A 25,402-nucleotide genomic window follows, 5' to 3' on the forward strand; every position below is an offset into this window, starting at 1 on the left:
AAAACTACGATGAGATATCACCTCACACCCTTCAGAATGGCTAAAATTCGGAAAGAACACGAGGAGAAGGTGGAGAAAGGGGAAAGGGAATTTCTAGGGCAGGGGGATTACTTAATTTTTCTTTTAGTTCTTTAACATCCTGGTGGTAACAGTTACCCCATTCCAATCCACCCAAATTGTTCCTCTGAATGGCTCCAGAAAGAGGTCTGGATGTGAGGCTAAACGCAGGGATCCAGATGCAGTGATAGCCTACCATGCCCCAAATGGGGATGGTTCTTTGCTCATGATGGAGTCTTTCTAAACGAGTCCCTTCGGCTTCCTCACCACTTCAAGAGGAATTTCTTTTTTTTAAAATTGTTCCATATTTTTTATGATGACAAATAGGGGAAAAGAAGCACATGCCGAGGCTTATCTGAAAGGGTTGTGAGAAGGAGGAGTGAGATTGATGTGAATTTCATTCTGAATTACCATATGATGCAAATATATTATTACCATTTCATGCGAATTTTTTGTTTATAATGGAGTCCCCTTTGCTAAGCACATGGTATATTCCTCAGACTGCCTGTTCTGGTGAATATGTAAATTTTGTTAAATTTAAATACGTCTTTTGATCATGAAAGGACACCATGGCCATCTTCCAGCCAAATGGAGTAAATTATGCTGAAAATGCTGTGTTTACCAGTACCATCTGGGGATGAAAGAATCCACTTCATTTTGAGCCACCTGTACTGTTCTGCAATTGTGGCCATTTCCAGGGACGAAGGGGGCAAAAACAACAAACAAAACCCAGAAAAATTTATCCCCACTCTGCCTGGCCACTTCTTCAAATTTTGTCTCTCCTCCACAAAATGCTTGCCTTTGCTTACTCTCTAGTATCCTCAGCTAGTTTTGAGGCTTTTCTTTTTTTTCATCCAGTGTTGTTTATAGATGCTTCAAAGATGGCGAAAGGTGGTTAATACCACCATACTGAAACTGGAACTCTAATGACAGTTGATTTTTTTAATTTTTTCAACGTTTAGTTATGTTTACATTTTTAAGTTTTTGTTGTAATTCAAGTTTCCAGTTTACAATTCAGTGATTCAACACTTCCATACATGTCCCGGTGCTGAATGACAGTGTAGACTCTATGGTTTTATGGAACTTGGAACAACCATGTCTGTTATTGAGGAAGCATTATCAGTAGAGAGTAACAGCATTTAAGGTCCATAACCCAAGTACGTATAGAGGGATTTTGAATAGGCCTTAGAATCCTTTATGGCCATTCTATTTGGACCACAAACCGATTGAATAGAGTGTGAAAAAGAAGACATAAAACGCTACCCGAAGAGCCAATCCCATAACTTATCTCTCCTTCTGTGGTATCACTAGCATGGAAAAGTTTGCAAATGGTGGCCCTTTGAAGGGAATAATGACAGGAAATGTTGATTGGTAGTTGGACGTGTATTAGATTTGTGTCAAGCATACGATAGTCGGATTTGGGAAGGCACTTTATCCTTCAAAGTATTTGCTGCTTACAGATGTGGATTTCTTCCCTCCACTTCTTAATTGTTCACACTACACCTATTCTCAATACCATTTCATAAGAGACAACACAAAGATTTAAAGACACTAAGAGTAGTACTAGGGAAATAGAAGCAACTGAAACCATGGTATTAGTAACCTACAGCCTTAAGAGTATCGTGGAGTGGGACAACAAACAAATCCATCCTTGTTTTTTAATGTTACTCCAAAGCATACTTTGAACCCTGCCCAGGAACACTGAGTGCCAGTGAGCTAGCTGAATTATTTGACATTCACTTTTTTGTGTGGTAAAGTTATCAAGGCTCTTCACCAGTCTGTTAGATGATTTACCATCACTATCAGCCTAATCCCACCTCGTGATTAAGCTGTTGATTCTGGGAGATCTGCTAATTGGTGAATCATTAAATCTCTTCATAGAAAACATAGTCTTGAGCTAAGTCTTTTTCAACCAGTGGCAGCATGATTATTCTTCCCATTGGCATTGATGTCAGAAGTTCAGTCTTCATTTCAACAAGCTCTTATTGGTGAGTAGTTGCATTTTTGATCGAGGGTGAAAACCTTTTCCATTTCCTATGTTCTTTGGCTGATATAGTAATTAAGTTGAAATAAGACAGATTAACAGGAGAAAAAAACAAATGTAATTACCTACATATGGCAGCCCCATATAACAGGAAGAGTCAAATACAGTCCCACAACTGAGGTTTATATATTATCCTGAGCTAAAGAGAAGAGGGTGAAAGCATTGGGAATTCAAAGAAGACAAAGACGATTGACAGGAACATGTGAAGAGCACATATTCTGTGTGTTTACTCAACCTCAACCATGTGATTGAGTCTTTATGATGTACAAAGTTATCTCTGGTATAAGTTTTCTTCCTGGTACAGGCCACCTGTGGAAATTCTTTTAGGAAGTTAAGGAAAAGTAAAAAGCTATTTGGGTCTGCTGGATCTGTATTGCTTCTGTCGCAAAAAAAATCCACCTGCTAATGCAGTATATTTCTGGGCACAAACTCTGCTCCCCTTAACTTGTCTGAACTGTACTAATTATACAGTCTCAGGTGAGACTTTTTTCCTTCTTTTTTAAAAAAATTTTTTAAGTTTATTTATTTTGAGAGACGGAGAGAGCAGAAGAGGGGCAGAGAAAGAGGGAAAGAGGGAAAGAGAGAATCTCAGGCAGGGGCTGGGCTGTCAGTGCAGAGCCCTGGTGGGGGGCTTGAAACCACGAACCATGAGATCATGACCTGACCCGAAACCAAGACTGAACCACCCAGGAGCCCCTCAGGTGATCTTTCTAAACACTGGGCTAGATAAATATAAGATATCAGCTCATATATTTGAAGCAAAAATATTATGTAATTGTTTTGCATTGATTTTCAATCAACTTAGCTGTTTTGGTTCCAAAATATTTATATAGAGATTCAAGAACATTTTACACTAAAACAAAGATATAATGGACCATAACAGTAGTGTTTTATACTAGATTCTAATACACGGAGAATATAAGAGGGTAGAATGTATAGTATGTATGATAGCAGAATACCAGATTCATTCTAGTTTATCTTCTTTTTTACCCCCTTTTCGGATCACACTAAGTTTTTTCATATGTTTTCAAATAGTTTACTTCCCTAGAAAAGGAGTCCATCGATGATATGTCCCCTTTTGTCTACTTATCTTGTTACTTTATTTCCTGTTAACACAGCCAATTCGAGGAAAAGGCATGTGTCCTATGTGTCCTATGGCCTTTTCCTTGAGCTCCCTCAGAAGCAATATCTTTTGGCCACAAAAGATATTTTTGCGGGGCGCCTGGGTGGCGCAGTCGGTTAAGCGTCCGACTTCAGCCAGGTCACGATCTCGCGGTCCGTGAGTTCGAGCCCCGCGTCAGGCTCTGGGCTGATGGCTCAGAGCCTGGAGCCTGTTTCCGCTTCTGTGCCTCCCTCTCTCTCTGCCCCTCCCCCGTTCATGCTCTGTCTCTCTCTGTCCCAAAAATAAAAATAAAAAACGTTGAAAAAAAAAATTTTTTTTAAAGATATTTTTTGCTCTGTTTTCCCCACTTTTAAAGGTATATTCACATCCTCCCTGCCACTTCCCAAGGATTTTAATTGCTACACCACTTCCTTTAGGTATGAACGTTTCTTGCTGTTTGGCCACCGGTGCTAAAGGCAAATCCCTTACTTTCAGTGCATTGCCTGGTGCTCCTGAACATCAAAAATTAGATATTGACAGGTGTTCCAACTAACCTCAACTGACTGTGAATCACCTTCATTCTAATTATAATTCCACATGTATTGTACAAGAGCTTCAACTTTCTACCCTGGGTAATATTACATATGTCACATGCCAGGTTTTCTTCCCATCCAATTTGCAATCACGTTGGGCTCAGATGGGGGCATATGCCTTCCCCTAAAGCCTACTCTACACATTTGGACCCTGAGGAACATATAAGCCCCTTGATATAGGGGACCCGTTGGATAGCCAGACCATGTCAATCTCTGACACAGATGCATTGTTTACAATGTCCCTGCCGAGGCTCCAGTATTATAAGATACCATTATTCTACTTTTGTGAAAAGATAAAAGGGACCAATTTTCACTCCCCAACATTCCTGTATCTTTTACGTAAGTTTTTCTAACTTTTTATCTCACTGTTAGAAGTCACTCTGTATTTTCCATATTCTTGTTAGTAAATTCTCATTATTCCCCCATGTTAATTTACAAACCAGGCATATTTAAAAAAAATTTTTTTTACGTGTATTTATTTTTGAGACAGAGACAGACAGAGCATGAACGGGGGAGGGGCAGAGAGAGAGGGAGACACAGAATCTGAAACAGGCTCCAGGCTCTGAGCCGTCAGCACAGAGCCCGATGCGGGGCTCAAACTTACGGACTGTGAGATCATGACCTGAGCTGAAGTCGGACGCCCAACCTACTGAGCCACCCAGGCGCCCCTGTATTTTTTTTTTTTTTTTATCTTTGTGATTCTATGCTGGTTTAATGTTTTTTAAAACATAATTTATTGTCAAATTGGCTTCCAGACAACACCCAGTGCTCATCCCAACAAGTGCCTTCCTCAATGTCCATCACCCAGTTTCCCCTCTGCCTCACCCCCATCAACCCTCAGTTTGTTCTCTGTATTTAAGAGTCTCTTGGGGCACCTGGATGGCTCAGTCGGTTAAGCAGCCGACTTTGGCTCGGGTCATGATTTCATGGTCCGTGAGTTTGAGCCTCGCGTCGGGCTCTGTGCTGACAGCTCAGAGCCTGGAGCCTGTTTCAGATTGTGTCTCCCTCTCTCTGACCCTCCCCCATTCATGCTCTGTCTCTGTCTCAAAAATAAATAAACGTTAAAAAAAATTAAAAAAAAAGAGTCTCTTATGGTCAGGCATATATATTTTTAAATGTTCTCTAAACACGACCTTCCTACTTTTACTAACAATGGATAATTCTTACCTGGTTGCTTATTAGATTTTCATGATTTAATCTTATGAATCCTGTTAAGGCTTTAAAAATTTGTTGCCGGTTTGTGTGGCCACATTTTAATAGCATCATCATGAAGTCACGTTTGTACAAAACTTGTTTACTTGTTCTGACCTTTGCCCTGGCAGTCCTCATGTTGGTCCTTTTGAGCCCTGAGTACCACCTCTGATAGCAACAAAATCTTGTTTGCTTTATGAAAAGATCAAAATGTTACAGGCTTATTGTTATTTTTTTAATCCCAAGACGTGGAACTGGCTGCACTAAGGAGCCACTGCTTCTTTATAATGCAAGTTACTATTACAGCCCAATGTGGGGATCGAGATGTAAATTATGTTTTTCATCTTGGACACTGCAGATGGCAAAGAGACTCTTTAAATATCTCCAGTGACCGAAAACTCATCTTTCCTGTCTTTCTCCATCCTTTGCTGTCTGGTCCCCCACTTTCTTTCTTGCCTATGAATTCATGTTGATGATTCCAAGTAATTTGGTTTTTTTCGTAAATCTCTTTTGTAAAGAGAGGCTACCAATCCTAGGTTTTCCAGTAACAGTGTGACTGTGAAAATATATTTAAAAGTTGTTTATTTGGGGGCATCTGGGTGATTCAGTTGGTTAAGCATCAGACTTCAGCTCAGGTCATGACCTCACAGTTCCCAAGTTGAGCCCCGCATTGGCTCTGTGCGGACATATCATAGCCTGGAGCCTGCTTTGGATACTGTGTCTCCGTCTTTCTCTGCCCCTTCTGTGCTCGCGCTCTCTCTTTCTCTCTCTCTCCAAAATAAATAAACATTAACAAAATAAAAAACATGCTTATTTCCATTTTTCTATAATGACCCTTGGCTCTGGCTTTCTGGAATTGTTTTCAAATTATGCCATTCTAAGCTCTTAGTTTGTCAGCTACTGCTATGATCAACTATTTTGAGAACTAGGACTAGGACACTTCAGAGTCATCTGGAAGTACCTCTGTAAGGGTTAAATTGTAGTGTAGAGCTAATGCTTAGCTTGAAAAATAACAGCTTTGTGTTGACACTGAAAGTTAAGAGATAACAGCCTTGCTTTGCTCTGGTAAACTATGCCTCATACCCTTGTAAATTAAGCTTCACCAATTAAGGAAACAAAAGTTCAAAGAAAAGAGCATCAGAGGCAGGGTCAAGGAGATCCACTGGTTGCAACTTAGAGGCAGAAAGTCTAAAGTAAACACCTCATTAGACAACTGTTTCTAACTCCTCTGGAACCTGTTTCTTTGTTCTGTTCCCAGGTGATGACAAAACGATGTGATCGGTTATAAAAACTCTGTACCCCGGCTGTTCGGGGCCGCACTCTTATCAAGAGTGTTGGTCCCGATCAGTCGGCCTTTCCTCTCATTGTAATAAACTTTGTTGTGACTGTCACTGGTGCCCGTAGCATTCTGTTTCAGGAGTCGTGTGGATGCAACACTTCCAAGAAAACTGAAACCCAGAGTTCTCATATCAAAATGCGTTTTTCCATATAGTTAGGGACAGATAATAATGAAAGGCAAAATATGTACCTAAATGACGACTCACAAGTCTTGGTTTGTACTTTCTACATGCGATCCATTATTTAAATGTTTTCTTTCATGCTTTTCCTTTGTGCCATTGTCCATATTATCATTATGGACAATTTAATTGCTCACACGCAATGTCTCAGGCTTCCCGGAATAGACTCATGTCTGTGACCATTCATGCTGGTACTACCCCAATGACTTTAAAGATGTCACAAGTTAAAAAAAAGAAAAAAAAGAAAGTTAAATTCAAAGGTACCAAGATTACTATAAACAGATAATGCCTACCGAGAAATTATATAAAAGAAATCTTTTATGAATCTACTAAAACCTAAGCAAGTGAATGTAGTTCATTTACGGGGGGAAAAAAGGCCAGCTGATAAAGGACTATGTGGTTGGTCTGATAGCCAAGTGTTTTTGAAGCCCACTTAAATCCTATTTGTATATACATTTTCTGTTCAAATACACATAAGATTTCTGATTAAGAGCATCAGTTTTTAGAAATATTACAATAATTACTCGTAAGCTACTTTCCCCATACCTACATGAATGGAGCACGCACAAATAAAACCAAGAGCTAGCCCATAAATAGAAGTCTCTTGGGCATTCCCCAAATCCCACACATCCAGAATCCAGGCTTTCAGAGCCAACAGGTTTTCAGTGTTTGTGTTTGTTAAAAAGGAAAGATACAGAAAGGAAGACTATAACATTCTACTAAATTTCTCTCAAATAATTTATCTGTATTTTGCAGGCAACAGAAATATGGAAGATACAAACAAATTTTTAACCAAATTTAAAGGATGTTATTTTGCAAATACTCAACTTAATCTTGAATTTTTAGAAAATTTAGATGATTTTGAAATCAGAGATGATGATGTCTTCATAATCACATACCCCAAATCTGGTGAGTCCTGTATTCCAACAGCTAATATAATTAATAAAATGATATTTCTGTAATATGGGAGCACTGTTTTTTTAGGAGCATATTCTATTTGCATATATAGTCAATCTACTGGATATAAGTAATTTCTCATGTGGGCAAGGAAAATGGGCATAATGAAGAAGGAGAGAGATTGACGAAACCCTATCAAACACTGAGTTGCTGAAGTGGGCTGGGAAAGGACACAGGAATATTTGCCATTTAGGCAGCTTCTTGGGACATACTTGAAGCTGTATTTAATGACCAAGTACCTGAGAAAGAGGAAATTGAACTTATACTAATTATGATCATTCCCCAAATACTTTGGGTCTTATTTTTGATACCACTCATATATATGTGTAGAATATACATACATTTTGTGTGTGTTGGCCTACACATACATCTATTTACATTCTCTACCTGTGTTTTATTTTTTTATTTTTATTTTTTGAAAAATAAGGATGTTTATTAAGGACATTTCTAGCCCACAGCTAGGGCTCATACTCAGCTCTATGAACCACTGTCCGGCCTCATCCCCATTCAATGTGAATGACATTAGGGAGGCCGAGCCACAGGTATATCCCATTGATCCCACAGTAGGGGGGGTCCCTTCCATAGCCAGGTATAGATAGAAGATATACTGCTGAGAATGAAGAGGGAAATCACTGGATTAAGTTTCTCTACACCTTGCCTGGACCCTTTCATTCTCACCTTCAAAGAGCATGGGTTGAAGGTGCCTAGTACCATGATGTGGGGTATTCTCTACCTGTGTTTTAATGGGATTGGGGGGAATGTTTTTTGCTGCTGTGTTGTATGAGTTCTCTATATGGTTTGATATTACCTATTATGAGAAATATGATTTCCAAATATTTTATTCCATTCAATATGCCTTTTCATTTTGTTTGGGCTCTTTGCTGTACAGAAACTTTTCAGTCTGATATACTCCCACTTATTTTGTTTTTGCTGCATTTGCTTTTGGTGTCATGTCCCAAAATATCATTGCCAGCATGAATTTTGGGGCACTACTGCCCTTGTTTTCTTGTAGGAGTTTTGTTGTTTCAGGTCTTACATTCAGGGTTTAATCCATTTTGAGTTAACTTTGTGTATGGTTTAAGGGAGTGGTTCATATTCTTCTTTTGCCTATGCCAGTCCAGTTTTCCCAATACCATTTATTGAAGAGTCCACCCTATATTTTTTGCTCCTTTGTCAGAAATTAGTTGATTATACATGTTTAATTTGGGGCTCACTCTCTTGCTCTGCTGATCTATGCATCTGTTTTTATGCCAATACCATAATGTTTTGATTACTATAAATTTTTAATATTATTTGAAACTAATAAATGTGATGCCTTTAGCTCAGTTGTATTTTCTAAAGATTGCTTTGGCTACACAGGGTCTTATATGGTGCAAAAAAATTTTATGGTTATTTGTTTTATTTCTGTGAAAAATGTCATGATAATTTTGATAAAGGTTGCATTGAATCTGCTGACTGCTTTGTGTAGTATGGGATTTTAACAATAGTAGTTCTTCCAACCCATGAACAGGAATGTCTTTCTATATATTTGTATTTTTTTTTCAGTTCCTTCTATCAGTACTTTACAATATCCAATGTGTAAGTCTTCTACCTCCATAGGTAAATTTATTCCTATATATTTTCTCCTTTTTGATGCTATCATAAATGGGATTGTTTTCTTTTTTTTTTTTTTTTTTTTTTTTTTTTTTTTTTTTTTTTTCAACATTTTTTATTTATTTTTGGGACAGAGAGAGACAGAGCATGAACGGGGGAGGGGCAGAGAGAGAGGGAGACACAGAATCAGAAACAGGCTCCAGGCTCCGAGCCATCAGCCCAGAGCCTGACGCGGGGCTCGAACTCACGGACCGCGAGATCGTGACCTGGCTGAAGTCGGACGCTTAACCGACTGCGCCACCCAGGCGCCCCTGGGATTGTTTTCTTAATTTCTCTTTCTGATAGTTTATTGTTAGCTTATAGAAATGCAAGTTATATTTGTATGCTGATTCCTATCTTGCAAGTTCACTGAATTCAAATGGTTAGTTCTAACAGAATTTTTGGTGAAATGTTTAGGGTTTTTGATATATAATATCATCTACGAATAAAGACACTTTTACTTCTTCCTCTGCAACTTAGATGCCTTTTGTTTCTCTTTCTTGTCTAAGTGCTCTGGCTAGGATTTCCAGGAAAACTAGTGAGAAGCGTCTGATCTTGGTCATTACTTTAGATGCCCTGGTTATGATCTTAGATGGAAAACTGAAATTCTTACTATTGAGAAAGATGTCAGTTATGATCTTGTCATAAATGGCATTTAATATATTGAGTTATGTTCCTTCTACATTTTGTTGAGAATTTTTATGATGAACAATATTCAATTCTGTTGAATTTTTTCTGTATTTATGGAGATGATAATATGGTTTTTATGCTTCATTTTTTAATGCATTATCAAACTATTCTATTTGTGGATGTTGAACCATCCTTGCATCCCTGGAATGAATTGTATTTGATCATGGTGTATGATCCTTTTAATGTGTTGTTGAATTCAGTTTGCTAATATTTTATTGGGGATTTTTTGCATCTATATTCATCAAGACTGATGGCCTGTGACATTCTTTTCTTCTAGTGCCTTTTCTGGTACTTAGCTGGGTAATGTTAGCCTTGTAAAATGAATTGGGAAGTGTCCCTACTTTTTTTATTTTTGGAAGAGTCTGTGAAGAATTGTTACTAATTCTTAAAATATTTGTTAGAAAAAAATGTTTTTAATATTTTTTTTCCCCCAGAAAACACTGATTCTCTTGCTCTACCTCAATTTAACAGACATGTTCCTATCTCTGGCTCTTTGCACTCACAGAATCTTTTTCCCTTGATGCTCTTCTACCTGATATGTGCATGGTTTACTCCCTTCCTTTGGGTCCTTATTTTAAACTTATATTATCATTAAGGCATTCTGGATGGTCATATTTAAAAATGCAGCCTCACTCAAAATTCTCACACTCTTCTTTGCTGCTTTATTTTCCCTCCATAATATAACACATATCACCTTATACTATACCATATATCTACACACTTAATTTGTTCATTCTTTACAAAGCCATCCTTAGGAAGCACATCATAGCATTTAGACAAGAACAAATAACCCAGAAGAACAGGAAAGACCTAAAAAACAATTCCATGTGTATAACAGAACTCAATATAAATTTAAGTAAGGTGCATTTATTAATGGGGAAAAGATAGTATATTTGGTCCCAGGAAATCTGTGTCACTATATGCAGGAAGTTCACCTGGAATCGAACAGCACATAAAAGAGTAAACTCTAAGTGTATTCAAGACACTAATATTAAAGGTAAAATTATACAACTATTTCTATTAAAAATATTGTAGAAAAATCATTGTAACTAAGGAGTGGTCAAGAGCTTCTACACAAATGTCCAAAGAAAAATATACAGGTAAAAGTTTGATAAATTCAGTTACATCAAAATTAAGATGTTTGGGCTTTGCTTAACAGTGAGTTCCCTAGGCAAAGTTAATAGGGTCTGAAAGAGAGGAACTACTGGCAATGACTATAATTAAAAATAATTAATACCTAGAATATATTAGGTATATATACAGATCAACTGGAAGAGAACAGTGATCTACTTATAAAAAGAGCCAAAGAGATGAGCTGAAAATTTACCGAAGGAAACCACTCTCCACCAATGCCAACAAAAAACCACAAAGCTGGTACACAATAGTCACTTGCTTTATATCTAGTACACTGACAGCAATTAGAAAGGTCAGAAACCCTGAATGCTGACAAGGAGTACACACACATCTGCATGCTTTAGCATGATACTGCTGGGAGAGTAGACTGAAGCAGCCATTCTCTGGGGAGCAGTCTGGCACTATCTGATCAACCGAAATACAGACATACCAGGCAATTTTGCTCCTGAGTATATGTCTCCAAGAATATCTCATATGGGTTCATAGGCAACATGAGTGAGGGTGTATGTGGCAGTGTTGTTTGGGGTGTGCTGTCCATTGGGGGAAATTAGACAGGTCAGTGCATGAATGCACACCCTGAAACACAGACAGCATCTGTTAGGTGCAATGGATCAGCAGTAGCATGTAAAGGAATGTTAAACCACAGCTCACAGTGACAAACAGTAAGAAATGACGTGCATGGATTAAAAATCAAGCACATACAACAATACATATTTCAAAAGAACACCTTCCAAGAAAGAATATACTTTAAACCCTAAAGTCTTCTTGTCTGTGGTGGAAGTAGGGGTAGGAATGGAAGCAGGAAATGTGAATATAAGGAATTAATAGATCTTGGAGTGCCTGCAGTGAATCAGTGATGTTAGTATAGCATGACTGCAGAAAATGATAAATATCAACTTACATTAACCTCTGACATCCAAAAAGGCAAGAAGGAGAAAGAAAGAAAGAAAGAAAGAAAGAAAGAAAGAAAGAAAGAAAGAAGAAAGAATGGAAGAAAGAAAGAAAGAAAGAAGAAAGAATGGAAGAAAGAAAGAAAGAAAGAAAGAAGAAAGAAAGGAGGGAAGGAAGGAGGGAAGGAAGGAGGAAGGGAGGGAAGGAAGGAAGGAGGAAAGAAAGAAAGAAAGGAAGAAAGAAAAGAGAAAACGAGAAAGATAGGTTGTGATAGGGGAGTGGGTATGGAAGCAGAAGCAGGAGAGAGGACAAAGACAGGAAAAATGCAGCCTATTTTGCCTGGGGAACACGTTCTTCCAGTCCTCATAGTCTTAAATTTCTGCAGATTTGTAACCCATTAAGGTCATGTTTGGTAATTCCTCGGCACCCCTGAAGCTGTGATACCTGATGCAGAAGCAGTACTTCTTATCTGGGAAAGGTTGGAGAATGTAAGAAACCCTTTTAGAGCTTCATAACAATGAATTTTCTTTGTGTTTGAACATCAGCTGTGGTAACATGTAAGCACACATGATCTTGGTCTTCCCTGGGCAACACTGGAGGATTTATACCCATCATGCTCCAGACAAGGTGCATACCACCTGACAGCAAGGCATGTATTCTTAACAATGATCTTGCTTACCAGGTGCTGCTGCTTCACAGGCAGGGTGATAGGGTGGTCTCAGGAAGGAATTATAGGATGGGAAGTGATGAGGGGCCAATGTACTTTCTCATTTAAGATGTTGATTTGAACCTTTCTGGGACATGTGACTTCTTGTTGGGGTAGGTTTTTGAAGCATTGCCTGTATATATGAGAAGCATGACCTTACAGAAGGTGTGTTTTAAGTCTTAATATTCCCATATATGAAGCATGCAAAATGAAGTGGAAGGAATCTAGAGTAGGCAGTACACCCGTGTATTCTGTGACATATGTCCACTCTAATTGGAATTGGGAGAAATAGTCATCCTTAGAATTTGTCACATCCCACTTACAGCAAAAGGTCTGATCTTTTCCTTCCTGTCTCCATGTGGATCACAGGGCCTCCTTTAGGGATTTATAATGAACACTATTTCCCGAAGTGACATCATGGGCACAGTAAGAAACATAGGGAACGGGGGAAAGATGGAAAGTGACTCTATCAGTAAAATGCCAATTTTTTTTCTCTATATTAGCTAACGTCCTAGGAGTGGGGTTGGGGAAGGAAATCTTGAGGCAGGCATAGAAGATAGTTTAAAATTCCCATATATGAAGCAGAAGAAAGTACAGAAGACTCAAGAAAAATTTGTGGGACAAATGCCCATGGAGTTTCACACGTAGAATCTCCTTATAACGAAAAGCAAAGGCAACGTATGTTTGTCTTTACCCACACTGCACCCTTTATATATTAAAAATTCCATTGAGACAAAATTACCTTTGTACGTATTATAAGAACAACCTCTGATTAAAAAACTGATGACACATCTATATACTTTTTGGATAAATTTTCGCATCATTAAAACAAAATTATTCCTTTACAGGTACTGTCTGGTCTCAGCAGATATTATGCTTGATTTATTTTGAAGAACATCGCAAAGGCATTGGGAATCTGGAAACAGTTGAACGCATCCCCTTCATTGAGTACGCCCCTCGAGAAGTGGATTTTGCTGAAAGACCATCTCCTCGTCTCTTCACTACCCACATCCCATACTACTTGGTTCCCAGGGGGCTAAAGAACAAAAAAGCCAAAGTAGGAAAATAGACTATGGCTGCTGAAAGACAACTGCTTTTTCATTATTTCATTTCTATTCATTACATTGATGCTGCACTCGTCCAGGGGTTAGCAAATGTGGTATTTGTCATGCATTAATTTTCAACAGACTTTTGTGTTCTTATCTTCCAGTATCTGATTTTATCTTTCACCCTTTGTTTTCTGGTCACATATGGAACACAACCATTGGAAAATGAGACTATATAGGAGTGTATTTAATTTACTTCATAGAGTATATTATAATATCATATACATTATATGTTATATACCCTCTCATTTGTTAGCTATATTACCATGTGCATATAAACTGCCAACAATTCCTTTTTCTTTTTTCTGTATGCTCTCCTCGCTTCCTTCTGACGCTTCCAACCTGTTTTGCCCGCTTTCTCTGTGAATGTACCGAGTTCATTGGAAATCTGAGGGAAGCTCAGAGAGAATCATTTGTATCTACTGAGTGATTTTTCTGTCTCTCCCAGTATCAGTCACCTCCACCCACTGATAATTTCAACTCTTGACTCATTTTCTCCCTCTCTACCTCCACTCCTCTGACTCACGGGATTATTTCAAGGTTGATGTACATTGTCTCTGGCTGGCCAGATAGGAGTGAGGCCAACTGCGCTCAAAGGATCAACATGAAGGAGGCACTTCCTGTCAGGGCCACACAAGTGTGGGATTGCCTCCTTCAGGTTGACCCATCAGGCTCTGCACTGGCCTCCCAGACCCTAGCCCTGCCAGGCCTCTCCGGTTGATTTAAAGTCCAGCCACTTTTCCTCCACCAACCTCAGTAACCCTCTTCTGCAACCCACGTGTTATGCGCCTGCCTTTGTCTATGACTGTTTTTGCTTTCTGATGTAATACATACTTACCTGTTTATTTATTGTCTATGTTTCTGGCCACAGTGTAAAACCCTTGAGACAGATGGAGTTTGCAGTGCATAGAACCCTGTCCAGAAGGCATTAGAGTTGAATGAATGACAAAAGGGATCACCAGTAATTGCCCTAATGCGGATCTTTGCTTCAAGCACCTTATTATCTGAGTGCTGTCTCCTTTTCCTTTTCCTCCTGCTCTTTTCAGGTGTTCCGTTCAATGATGTGTCAGCACATTCATTTCTCCAGCCCCCTCCCCACTCCTATTCCCCACACTCACTCTCATATATATGCGTGTCCTCAATTGCTTCTTGCCCACCAATGACTCTACATTTTAAATTCAAATCCTTTTTGTCTAAATTCTTTTGCTAATTCAACTGTTATGATTTGTTGCCAACCCTTAATTCTGCGGAAACACAATTGTGTTATATTAGTACCTATATTCATGACTCTGGTAGTGTGGTCAGAAAAAATCAAAACAGTTAAAAATTGTGTCTTTCTTTACATTTATGGCCACAATTCTCACACTTTACTTTTTAAAAATGTTTTGCTTCCCCCCCTTTCCATACTGACTTTTCATACTTTCTTTGTCTTCTCAAACCTCAGCAGCATTCTGCTCTACCTATCCCAGTAAAAGACTCCAAGTAAACCATTAATAGTAGATGCCCTCCACATGCAAAACCTCCCCTCACTGCTGTCCCTCCTTAAGAGGAAAAGGTGGGATGTGTACACAGTTTTGTTCTTATTACATATCTGCCCCTCCATTCATGGTCTGGATCCCTTTTTGGATCCCTTTTGTCTGTACCACTGTTTCGCAAATGGGAGTCAGGCCAGGCCAACATCTGGGAATCATCAGTTCTCAGCTCTGCGTATTCCCCACAGGATATTTAGCATATTTGAAGCATTTTTGGTTATGGTGGTGGTGCTGCTAGTTATAGTGGGTTGAGGCCTGGGATGCTGTTAAATGTCCCATGATGCTTACGGTAGTCCCAACCACAGACTGTTATCTGGGGGAAATGTCCATGGTGCTACTGTTGAGAAACTTGTTCTACTCTCAAAGACTTTCCTTAAGCAATATAACTTGCTTTTTTTCATTCATTACCAATTTCCTTATGCTGATTGGATCATTCTGTTTGGCCCATAATGAAGTTTTCATGCGGCATTTTTTAACAGTAAAATAAAACTTGTCTTGCTCCATTTCAATTTTCATTTTCTGCCTTTCATTTTCTGTTTGAGATAAACTTCTTAAAAGCGCTTAGCCTCATTCTCCACGCTTTCACTGAATCCTGAATGTCAACGTCCCTTATTATTATAGTTTTTGAAAAGGGGGGATCATTTCTTGATCACTTTACTTGGCCTATCACTGGCATCTGACATAGTTGATCACTTTCTATGTCTTTAAACATTTTCTTTTCCTGCTGTTCCAGACACCACATTCGTGGTATCATATTGTCTCGGTGGACACTTAGAGGAGATTCTACCCAAAAACCTTTCCCTCTCTTCATATTTCATTTCAGCAGAGCTCTCATTTTGTTTGGACTTGTATCCTGTATATGCTTCTGGTCTGATGGTTACAGTGGTAAAATTTGGTTGGTGCAAAACCAGGGCTTGGTACCAGGCATCTTGCCATTAATTTTTAAGGCACAGGTAAGTGACAAGCTTATGAACAACAACACAAGTAAAGAAGAAGTTTCTTTCGTGTCCTCTGAAAGAAGGTTTCTTCATTATTTTAATTGACCATGGGGATGAAAAGTGGCAGCTGTGTGGGACATAAAGAAGGGTTAGCATGTCATAGTGGAAAAGTAGTATGACTACACCGAGGTGATGAGTTAACCTAACCTGTTGTACTCTCACCTTGGGCTTTGGCTTTTTGTGAGAAAAGTTGATACTTTTACTATTTAGGAAATGTTATGTGAGATCTTTTCTAACTTATACAATTACATTTTGAGACACTGCTCCTCCCTCTTTACTGGCTTCTCCTTCTCTGTCTAACCTCTGAGAGCTGATGATTCCCAGATTTTCGGCCTGGCCTTCTCCTATTCTCCCTCTATAGTTAATCCCTCAGTTAGATTATCTAATCACGTAAGTTAAATACAATGTATGTATAGTTGATTTCTCCCTTTAATTCTAGATTGATGTAAAGTATTTAATAACTCGATATCTATAGAGATGTCAAATATATCTCTATATAGGTATTATCCAAATATGGGCTCCAATACCAAAAGGAGTTTTGATTTCATCTTCAAACCACTCCTTTTCCCAGTTTCCTTATATATTTTGTTCTATTTATTATGTATAGAGAGAGCATAGTCAGGGGAGGGGCAGAGAGAGAGGGAGTCACAGAATCCAAAGCAGACTCCAGGCTTTAAGCTGTCAGCACAGAGCCTGATGCAGGGCTCAAACCCATGGACCATGAGATCATACCTAAGCTGAAGTTGGACGCTTAACCCACCGAGCCACCCAGGCACCCCAATACTTTGTATTTTTAATGTCTTTGGGTTGCTTCACTGCTTTATGAAATTATGGCTTCTGATTGGTTACAATATACATTTTTAAAGTTAAATCTCATAGTCCTTCAATGCAAAAAATATTGAAGAAGTAACTACTACGGGTCAAGTACTTGTGCTTTATACCGGGAAGATATATAAGAATTATGTGAACCATACACTGAAGGATGAGAGAAATACAATCTAAACTTTCACAGATGATTTGAAAATATCTTAGTAAGTTTTTCCTATTGCCATAATTGTATAGCTATGAGATATTTTCACATATGTTAGCTTGTTGAGGTAGGGACAGGAGAATATTGTTGGGTTCTGTCTAGGGGAGTAAGAAGAGGTACCATGTGAGGTAATTGATAGTCACCAATAATTAAGTCTCCCAATCATTAAGGGAGAGCCATTGCAGAGGAGAAATGCAAAATACAAAGAGGGCTGAATATATACAAGACATGGTTAGAAACTGTAAAGTTAAGCTAACAGGCTTCATTCAGTTGGAGGGCATTAGGGTACAAATATGACATTATGAAAGCATCAGATATAATGAATACTTCCTTTCTTTCCAGGTTATTTACATATACAGAAACCCTAAGGATGTTATGTGCTCATATTTTCACTTTTCAAAGAAACTGACAGCATCCGCTACAGATAACTTTGTGGAATTCATGAAACTATTTCTAGAAGGAGAAGGTAACTAAAATTTCATAAAATACTAAGTTTGGTGTCCTGTGGTGAGTTTTTAAGCCCTAGCAGAGAGAAAGAGTTTGCTTAAATAGAGTAGAATGGGGATCAGTAATCAACGTATCAAGCCAGTTGGTAGTGTTGTCTTAGGTGACCATGTCCAGCCATTGTACAAATATTGCTAACTCACCCTCCTTCTCAACAGATTGTCAAGATTACAGTCATACCAACAGAGAATAATTACATCTAACCACGGAGAGATTATTTCACTGGCACACAGATTTCTGTCCTAGCTTAGTGAGAAGTAGCTCAGTGAGAGCGTACGTTTGGAGCTTTGCACTTCATATTTCAAGGGGCTCCTCCCAAGAGTCCTTTAAAAAATATTTTAGTAAATTTTTATTCATTGTTTAAGTAATTTATACACCCAGAATGGGGCTCACAACTCTGAGGTCAAGAGTTGCATGTTCTATCCATTGAGCAAAACAGGTGCTCACCACATTCTTATCTGAGGAGCCAGTGCAGCTATTTGACCAGGAACAAAGCTTGCAGAAGTAAACGTGATGATCTGGAACAGACTTACGATTGTCTCCAATGCATTGTGGCAGAGCTGAAGTGACTCTTCAGAGACCTCTCGTGCTCCTTGCAGAGTGGAAATACCTCCATGTGCCTTTGGGGATAGTCGAGAAGTAAGGAGAGGATTCATTCCTCCTTTCCCTTTTCAGTTTTTCTTACCCCATGGCAAGATTATTTTCTATTTATATGAAATGCATTTTTAAGAGACTAATTTCTCCTTGACTGTATGTTTGTTTCCTGGTGGAAGTTGGATGGTTCTCCCACAACCAGATGCTAGGGGAAATCTGGAATCTAGCAGCACACTTCCTTTTCCTCCTTTGTTACTAAAGGTTCCTGCATCTCCTAGGACTGTAGATTCTTTTCAATGTGTTCAACATATTTACTTAATGATGTATCTGTTCTCCCCACAGTGGTAGGAAGTCTTTGGTTTGACCACATCAAAGGTTGGTATGAGCACAAAAACCTGTTCAACATTCAGTTCTTGATGTATGAGGAGATGAAGAAGGTGAGAAATGTGACATTACTGACTTCACTGAAGCTGTAAGCCAGCCTGGCTGAATGAATTGATTGTTTATGCCCAGAACACCCAAAGGATGATATCAAATTTGAGAACCCAGATTGTGTACCAGGAGACATTTTTCCTATATCACTTATATGCTTTCTTTACCAGGTTTCCATTTAGAACTACCACTGGAGGTTTCTTTTCAAAATTTATCTGTGTGTCAATAGATGTCTGTTTATGTATGTTGGTGTGAATGATTTGATTATTTTGAGTCAGATTATTGGTTTCTCTTTTGTGAATTGTTATATCTATTTCCTTCAATTTTTAATTACACTAACGTTGTAGATGTGTGTTCCTCACTTGCAGGTACATTTCTTGGGAACTTTAATCTTGTCTGTATTGTGTATGATTAAACCATGCAGGAAAAATTAAATGAAAATACCTGTGTATGATTAGAAAGAATTCAGCTCCCAGTACAGTCAACTATATGTGCCTGAAAAGAAAACTTTTATTGCTTACTGACTAAAACCCAGAGCCAGGCTACCCTGATGCTGGGTGTTTGGCTCATGCATGTCAAGAATATCCCAGGGTTTTCTGTGTTTCTTTTGTACCATATTTGGTGTGATGACGATGTTTCCCTCATGGTAGCAGGACAGTTGTAGCTCCAAAGTCATGTCCTCACATGATAGCTTACATGGCAGACAGAGTGTTAACGGGGAGAAAAGTGGCATTCTTGCCTTGCTTTGTTCCCACTTTTGCTCCGTGAGGAAACTCACTCTCAGAAACTTCTGTTTGACTTCCTCTTTCAGACCCAATACCCAGATTGGGCCATGTGACCACCCTAAACTAATCTCTTGTAGCAGACAGTGGGATTGCCACGAGGAATTTGGATTAATAATGATCATTATGGAATGTGGCTGGGCACTGCTGCCAGGACACCACCAGGATCTCTTAGCAGGAAAGAAGAGAAAGAGCTGAAAGGCTGGCGACCCTAAAGGCTGCCACCTGCTGAGTGTTTGTCACTAGCTTCTGTTACCCCTGCCATAGGGCATATACCAAATCTAGACTCTCTGGCTGAGTGCATATCACCTACGAAATAGAGATTCAAGTGTCTGGCTGGCCTTGTAATCTTCTTCACAATATGGCCCTTCTTTTTTTCTTTTTATATGAAATTTATGGGCAAATTGGTTTCCATACAACACCCAGTGCTCATCCCAACAGGTGCCCTCCTCAATGCCCATCACCCACTTTCCCCTCCCTCCCATCCCCCATCAGTTTATTCTCAGTTTTTAAGAGTCTCTTATGGTTTGCCTCCTTCCCTCTCTGTAATTTTCCCCCCCTCCCCTCCCCCATGGTCTTCTGTTAAGTTTCTCAGGATCCACATAAGAGTGAAAACCTATGGTATCTGGCTTTCTCTGTATGATTTATTTCACTTAGCGTAACACTCGCCAGTTCCATCCACGTGGCTACAAAAGGCCAGATTTCATTCTTTCTCATTGCCAAGTATTCCATTGTATATATAAACCACATCTTCTTTATCCATTAGTCAGTTGATGGACATTTAGGCTCTTTCCATAATTTGGCTATTGTTGAAACTGCTGCTATAAACATTGGGGTACGTGTGGCCCTATGTATCAGCACTCCTGTATCCCTTGGGTAAATTCCTAGCAGTGCTATTGTTGGGTCATAGGGTAGATCTATTTTTAGTCTTTCGTGGAGCCTCCACACTGTTTTCCAGAGCGGCTGCACCAGTTTTCATTCCCACCAACAGTGAAAGAGGGTTTCTGTTTCTCTACATCCTCTCTAGCATCTATAGTCTCCTGATTTGTTCATTTTAGCCACTCTGACTGGCGTGAGGTGATATCTGAGTGTGGTTTTGATTTGTATTTCCCTGATGAGGAGTGGTATTGAGCATCTTTTCATGTGCCTGTTGGCCATCTGGATGTCTTCTTTAGAGAAGTGTCTATTCATGTCTTCTGCCCATTTCTTCACTGGATTATTTGTTTTTTGGGTGTGGAGTTTGGTGAATTCTTTATAGATTTTGGATACTAGCCCTTTGTCTGATATGTCATTTGCAAATACCTTTTCCCATTCTGTTGGTTGCCTTTTAGTTTTGTTGATTGTCCTTCTATTGCTTACAGGCTCACCTCCCATCTTTGTCATCCCAGACCTGTTCCCATATAGCCCCAGAGAAACTCAAATTCTCATACTCCTGTGACCTGAGATCCCACACCTTCCATGCAACCACAATTTTGCAGATATTCTTTTTTTGATTTAAACACTGTATCTTCAGTTTGTCTATCAAAAAAGTCCTGGTTTTGGTTTAATTCCCAGAACAAATTTCTCATCTTTGAGGAACTTTCTCTGAATTCTGTTACATAATTACTCTTTGCCAGTAAGTCCTTGTACTGAATTCCCAGAACTGATTCCCTGTTGTGCCTCTGTTCACTTGCACCATCACTTAGGGCAGCATCTGACATATAGTAGCTATTCACCAAATACTTGCCCACTTAACACAAATAAAATGAAATATGAGTGTTCCTAATATGCACTCTAAAACAGTGGACAAGGGAGGAATTAATTTATCAAGAAGGAATAAGCAAGAACCTTCTCATGGTCCTGCTCCACTTTTCTAAGTATCCTAAGCACCTACATTTTTCACTCCCATAATGATATTTAGCTGTGACTTTTGTGTGTGTCTTCTTTCTTATAATGTGCATCATTTATCATATTATGATTTATTTCAGGATCTCAGAGGCTCTGTGTTAAAAATATGCAAATTTTTGGGGAAAGAATTGAGTGAAGAGGACGTGGATGCCGTTGTGAGACAGGCCACGTTTGAAAACATGAAGAATGACCCACGAGCCAATTATGACAATAAACTCAAGGCCCATTTTGGGATACAAAAAAAAGGTCATTTCCTTCGCAAAGGTGATGTTGAACAATAAATGCTTGGCTATCTTGCACTGTGATACAAACATAACGAAGTGTAGCTTCTAAGCTGTCCCGATGTGGAGCTGCTATGGCCCTGTTCCCTTCCCTACACAGTTGATTTTCCATGATTTCTTCTTGGTGCTCTTCAAGAGACTATATTATTTGGTCCCAGAATGTGTCTGGATGAATAGCCTAAAGTTGCAAGGCCTTCTCCTTGGCCCCTGGAAATCTACCAATGCCTATCACCATGTCTACCACAAAAGGGATGTTCATTTAGTGTTAGACTATTTTCCCCCAGTACAATGGGCTAGGCACATGATGATGAATTAATGGTGGCACAGTTGGCCATCACTGGCTGTTCTTCCATCTCTGTGATTTAGTCTGAACCTCGTCCAGGACTGAATTAACAACACATATTCACTATTCTTTTGTTACTGGGGAGGACTATTATGTATACATATAATAGTATACACACACACGCACACACACACACACACACACACACACAATAGTATAGTATACATAATAGTCCTTCCCAGTAACAAAATAATCTTCCATCATAAAAATGTATAGGAATATCTCCTTTATCTCAATATGATACCTCTGGTGAGTGCATTTTTAAATGAATGATTCCTTCATATAAATGATAAATGTGAACATGTCAGAAATTTTTATTATTTTATAAATTATTCTAAGTTAAAATGTATGATCTTCTTAGTACCTGGAAAATCGATAATACAGAATTATTGACATAAATTTTACACTTAATCAGAATGTTTTCTGCCTCTACGCCAATCGCAATAAATAGTGGCTTAAATACATTAGTATTTCCTTCACTTAACTACTTTGTACATCTTCACCCATTCAATTAAAAAGTGTGAAACACTGGTAACTTGGAGCCAACCTGAAGTGGGGACATGCCCTTCCCTTTACCCTCAGCGCATCCTGTCATGTTGTAGATGCTACAATCCTTCTCCAATGCCATCATCATGACACTTGCATTTTTTTTCTTTGAAAAAAGAAGTTTTTCTGTGGTTACACATCTTTAACACACCTGAAAAACGAGAGACTGAAATGGCCAAGACAACAAATAGGAGAAGCCAAATTTCCTTACGGAAATGATGCACATTCCCTTGTTTCTTCTGCACATACTTTTCTCTTAGATGTTATGAAGTGTAATGTCATTTGTACTGGCTTTACCACTCCTGCACAAATTGTGTTTGTGTTTTCAGTTTCATTAGCACTGAAGCTGGTTTATTTATTTGTTTACACTTTAGCGTGATTTTACATTCAGTGTTTCTTGCCTCTCCTTCTATCGACCTCTACTTGCCGTCCCAACTCTGTGTCTGTAAGTTTAAAGTAAGATTGTTGTAAACCTACACTGGGTACAGATGGAATAATTACAGGTGGGCCATTCCAAACTGTATGAGCTTGGGCTATATTTTAAAAATCTCTCTGAGCATCCATGTCCTCATCGGTAAATATTTGTCTAATGATATCTGATTTTTGGAATTTTTAAGGACTTCTGTAAACTACAATAGCCCATGTTAGCCTGAAACAAAATAGTCAACAAGTTGCAAGAGTTTTCTCCTTTGTCAGGTAGCTGACAGCTCAGGGCTTGAGCTAATTACCTTAAATTACCTCATAATTGTGATGATGAGTTTTCTTTTCCCCTTGCCATAAAGTGGGAGAGAAAAGGGCCATTGCCATGTGCAGGAGCAACAGGGGCCTTACTAGGGAGGAAAATGAATGTCCAAAAAATAGTGTTTCTCCCAGCACTAAGGCATCATGCCCCCTCCTCCCAGAATCTGCCTTGAAGCAATTTCTTTGCTGTTCCTCCCAGGTATGATTGGAGACTGGAAAAATCACATGACTGCTGAGCAGAATGAAAAGTTTGACATGATTTTCCAAAGGAAGATGAAAGATATTCCCTTGAAGTTCATCTGGGATATGAATGAAGAATAGATTTCTTAACAATGCACAAATATTTTTACGAAACTTCTTTCAGAAGGAAATATATTGAATTGTACACTTTCATCTTTGATTGTCATTGGCTTATTATCGAAAAAACTCATTGATGAATAAATATTAATATGCCTACACTACATCATTTGCCATCTGTGACCTGTTTCAGTTTGCTAGGATTCCTCACTTTCTGATCAGAAGAGGTTTCCTCTCTTTGTGTTGCAGTATAATTATGGAATAGTTTTTACCTTAAGTTCAGAAATTCCAAAGCCTTGAACCACAAAGGAGACCATAACATGTGATTGATTTGACATCTTAAAATAGAAGCCTTGTCATTTATAAAAAACTACTTATGGTCTTTTTTCCTATCTAAGATTTTAATTCTTAGGTAATCAAATGAGTCAGCCTTTCATTTTATGGCTTCTAGGATTTGTGTCCAACTAGGAGTGTTGCTATCACAAGTATTTCCATGTATTCATAAATCATTTCTTTATTTAAGCTTAATATCTATCTTTTGTTGTTAGATACCTGTCAATTTTTTTTTCCTAACAGATAGCCAAATGGCCCAAAATCATTTATTGAATTCACATCATTTTCCTACTGATTAAAACAGACATTATCTTGTTCTACAATATTGTATGTACATAAATTTTCTTATGTAAAATGACATATTTTCTGTCGATATAATTTTCTTTTTTATAACTATGCCCTAATTTCTAACATAGATTAATAAACCAATAAATCATGATGTATTGTGTTGGAATTCTGCTAAGTGTTGCTTTACTCCTAAAATGTCACATAAAAATTGACATCACCACTAGTTGAGTGTTCCCATTCAGAGGTATTTATACTCACACTTATTTGTGTTTTCTTTCCAGTCATTTTGTAAGGACACCTGGTCCTTACAGTAACCTTGCTCATTTCCTGTGAAGATTATCCTATGCCAGCATAGAAGGTATCTGTAGATATTGGGAGGAGAATATTTTTGGGTCAAGTGTTCTAACTGCTCTCCTTTTCTCATGGACTTTTGCCTGCTCAGGCATACACTGGGTTTCTTGTGGTCAGGCTGGCTCATTGCAAATAGTACGGTCAGTCTAGGCCTGTATGGGTGTGGATGCTGCCGTCCATCAGGTTCTGTAGACCCACTTGTATCTTTGTGTGTCTGTGCCCAACTCGGGGTTGCTGGCTGCATCAGTGCCTTTATTTCCATTTGCTCATTGCTCTGTTCATCTTTCTTAAGTAACATACATAATTTCTTTCTTATGCTGCACTTTTAAGAAAAGTTATAAAGGTCCCTGATCCTTCTGTTAGGAAAGGATTTCACATCCCCAGGAGCCCACTACTGCTACATTGTCTCCTGCTTTTCTGAACTCCTTTCTTCCAAGAGTTCGTAAATTCCACAGCTGTGGCTTAGGTGATGTATGCCTTTAGAGAAACATATCTTTTCTGCTCCCTTCTTTTATCTTCTCAAAAAAGGTTTATGTGTGGTAGCAGAAAGGAAATATTGTTTAAAAAATATTTTTGTATATAGGCACCTTCTGTGAACAAGATACCAACTTTAGAATTACATATGCATTATTTCCTTTATTTAAAAAAATGCTTATGGGGTAGGTGGTGTTGCATAACAGAAAACAAGAGGTGAAGAGAGGAAATGAAATTTACCTTGAGAAAATATATAGTGTTAGTACTCTCATTCAAACTTGCTCTGTCTTACTCTAGAAATAAAAAATCCTTAATATTCTTCTTTTAGCATTCAGTGTCCAATTATGGATTGAGTTGGGTGAAATGAGT

The 25,402-nt window shown here is 38.6% G+C and overlaps 1 protein-coding gene across 2 annotated transcripts; it reads left to right on the plus strand.

Moving 5' to 3' along the window:
- Positions 1 to 1,914: 1,914 nt before the first annotated feature.
- Positions 1,915 to 24,359, plus strand: LOC131514738 (amine sulfotransferase-like). Of its 2 annotated transcripts, none has more exons than XM_058735042.1 (7): positions 1,915 to 2,045; positions 7,261 to 7,413; positions 13,363 to 13,571; positions 17,523 to 17,646; positions 18,621 to 18,715; positions 21,460 to 21,643; positions 23,490 to 24,359. In XM_058735042.1, the coding sequence occupies exons 1-7, from the start codon at positions 2,006 to 2,008 to the stop codon at positions 23,609 to 23,611; spliced, it is 927 nt and encodes a 308-aa protein (XP_058591025.1). In that variant the 5' UTR covers positions 1,915 to 2,005; the 3' UTR covers positions 23,612 to 24,359. The 2 variants fall into 2 exon arrangements, with proteins under 2 accessions (XP_058591025.1, XP_058591026.1); XM_058735043.1 differs by having other exon boundaries at positions 21,460 to 21,625.
- The last annotated feature ends 1,043 nt before the right edge of the window (positions 24,360 to 25,402 follow it).

This window comes from Neofelis nebulosa, chromosome 6, assembly GCF_028018385.1.
Source record: "Neofelis nebulosa isolate mNeoNeb1 chromosome 6, mNeoNeb1.pri, whole genome shotgun sequence".
Classification (NCBI taxonomy): domain Eukaryota; kingdom Metazoa; phylum Chordata; class Mammalia; order Carnivora; family Felidae; genus Neofelis; species Neofelis nebulosa.

Bases quoted from the DNA above. Each gene is read 5' to 3' on its own strand.
- LOC131514738 (XM_058735042.1), top strand. From the start codon at position 2,006: ATGTCAGAAGTTCAGTCTTCATTTCAACAAGCTCTTATTG. The intron at 2,046-7,260 runs GTGAGTAGTTGC...TGTATTTTGCAG, and splicing joins ATTTCAACAAGCTCTTATTG to GCAACAGAAATATGGAAGAT. The intron at 7,414-13,362 runs GTGAGTCCTGTA...ATTCCTTTACAG, and splicing joins AATCACATACCCCAAATCTG to GTACTGTCTGGTCTCAGCAG.